This window comes from Psammomys obesus, unplaced genomic scaffold (genome assembly GCF_907164565.1).
Source record: "Psammomys obesus unplaced genomic scaffold, mPsaObe1.curated_primary_1811, whole genome shotgun sequence".
Taxonomy (NCBI): Eukaryota; Metazoa; Chordata; class Mammalia; order Rodentia; family Muridae; genus Psammomys; species Psammomys obesus.
In genome coordinates this window covers 2713-4117 of record NW_026590287.1, presented here as the reverse complement: position 1 = coordinate 4117, position 1405 = coordinate 2713, and the positions used below count along the sequence as shown (strand labels likewise).

The following is a 1405-nucleotide window of genomic DNA, read 5'->3' as shown; positions in this document are numbered from 1 at the left end:
CATTTCCTAAATTGTCTTAAATTATTTTGGACTACTCAAAAATTTAAATTCCACAACTTCTTCTCCAGAGAAGCAGACACCTGGAGGTTTCTGCTATAGTTAAAAGTAAAGTCAGATGAAAATTTTTGCTATTTTTTTTATTTCATTCAATAACATTCAAATCCTCATTCCTTCAGTAATTGGAAAACAATCCAACCAAGATTGAGACGCTATGGTCAAAGTAACAGTTACTCAATGCTCTGACTTCTTGTATCTGGTAACATATTAGGATCTACGACTCCTTTTCCGTTCTCGTTTGACAACAGCCACGAACTCCTGGCGCTGTATGTTTCTCATCACCAGGGAGAGCTGGTCAAGGAACGTGTTGATGGAAATTCGGAAGAGGACAGGGTCTTCAGTATTCCACCTACTAAATGAGAGAGAGACACCATCAGGGCAGTGATGACGGATCTGTTCAGGTCCACTATACCATGCCTTCCTGCTTACATTAAATCCACCCCGGGGGGAGGGGGGAGTTAGAGAGATGGCTCAGTGGTTAAGAGCACTGGCTGCTTTTCCAGAGGACCTGGGTTCAATTCCCAGTGTCCACATGGCAGCTCACAACTGTCTGTAACTCCAGTTCCAGAGGATCTGGGACCCTCACACAGATATACATACAGGCAAAACATCAATGCACTAAATAAATAAATAAATAAATAAATAAATAAATAAATAAATAGATAAATAAATAAATAAATAAGTAAGTAAATAGATAAATAAATAAATCAATCAATCAATCTTGAAAAATCCACCCGGGACTCCATTAGGAAACCCCCACGGTGCACACCACCTCCCAGCCCTGAGGCCACCCCCACCCCAGACTTTTGGAAAACTCACACAGCCAGGACACTGTCGTTCACAGTGTACTCCTGTGGAAGCACCACTTGCTGGTGACGGGCATTGGAGACCAGGGACCTGCGGGCCATGTCTGCCTCCACCGCAGACCTGAAAGGCACTGTTACAGAGCTGGGAGGAGATAAGGTTAAGGCACCGTCCACTGCTTACCTTCTTTTTGCCTGCCTAGGCCTGTCTGGCAATGAGCCCTCCTGCCACCCGAGCCCAGGCACCTCCCACCTCCTCAGCGGTTCTGGTCTTCTTCTGTATCCCTCAGCCCTCTCAGACAGGGAGTCTCCGTGTCCTGCCAGGGTGTCAACTGTTGTGCCTGACTGCCCGCTCCGCACCTACCTGCCCGTCCTTTCCCTAGTCAGACCTGCACCACTACCCCCAAAGCCTTCCATGGAAGTTTTAGCCATTTTCCCATGGACCCCGCCAAGGGTCTCTTACGAAAGGATACAACTCCAGGAGTCGACTTGCACTTGCTGGTGTAGTATCACCGCTGGGTCCAGGGAGAAGCAGCCCCTGCTCG

The 1405-nt window shown here is 47.4% G+C and overlaps 1 protein-coding gene across 1 annotated transcript in view; it reads right to left on the bottom strand.

The window, feature by feature from the left end:
* Nucleotides 1-264: 264 nt before the first annotated feature.
* Nucleotides 265-1405, bottom strand: part of LOC129676428 (EKC/KEOPS complex subunit LAGE3-like) — a 1252-nt gene continuing 111 nt past the window's right edge. Inside the window, exons 2-4 of the mRNA XM_055606764.1 lie at nt 1334-1386; nt 877-1005; nt 265-409 (exon numbers count right to left, since the gene is read on the bottom strand). Coding sequence (XP_055462739.1) covers nt 265-409; nt 877-1005; nt 1334-1386 — 327 coding nt within the window. The remainder of the gene's footprint in view (nt 410-876; nt 1006-1333; nt 1387-1405) is intronic.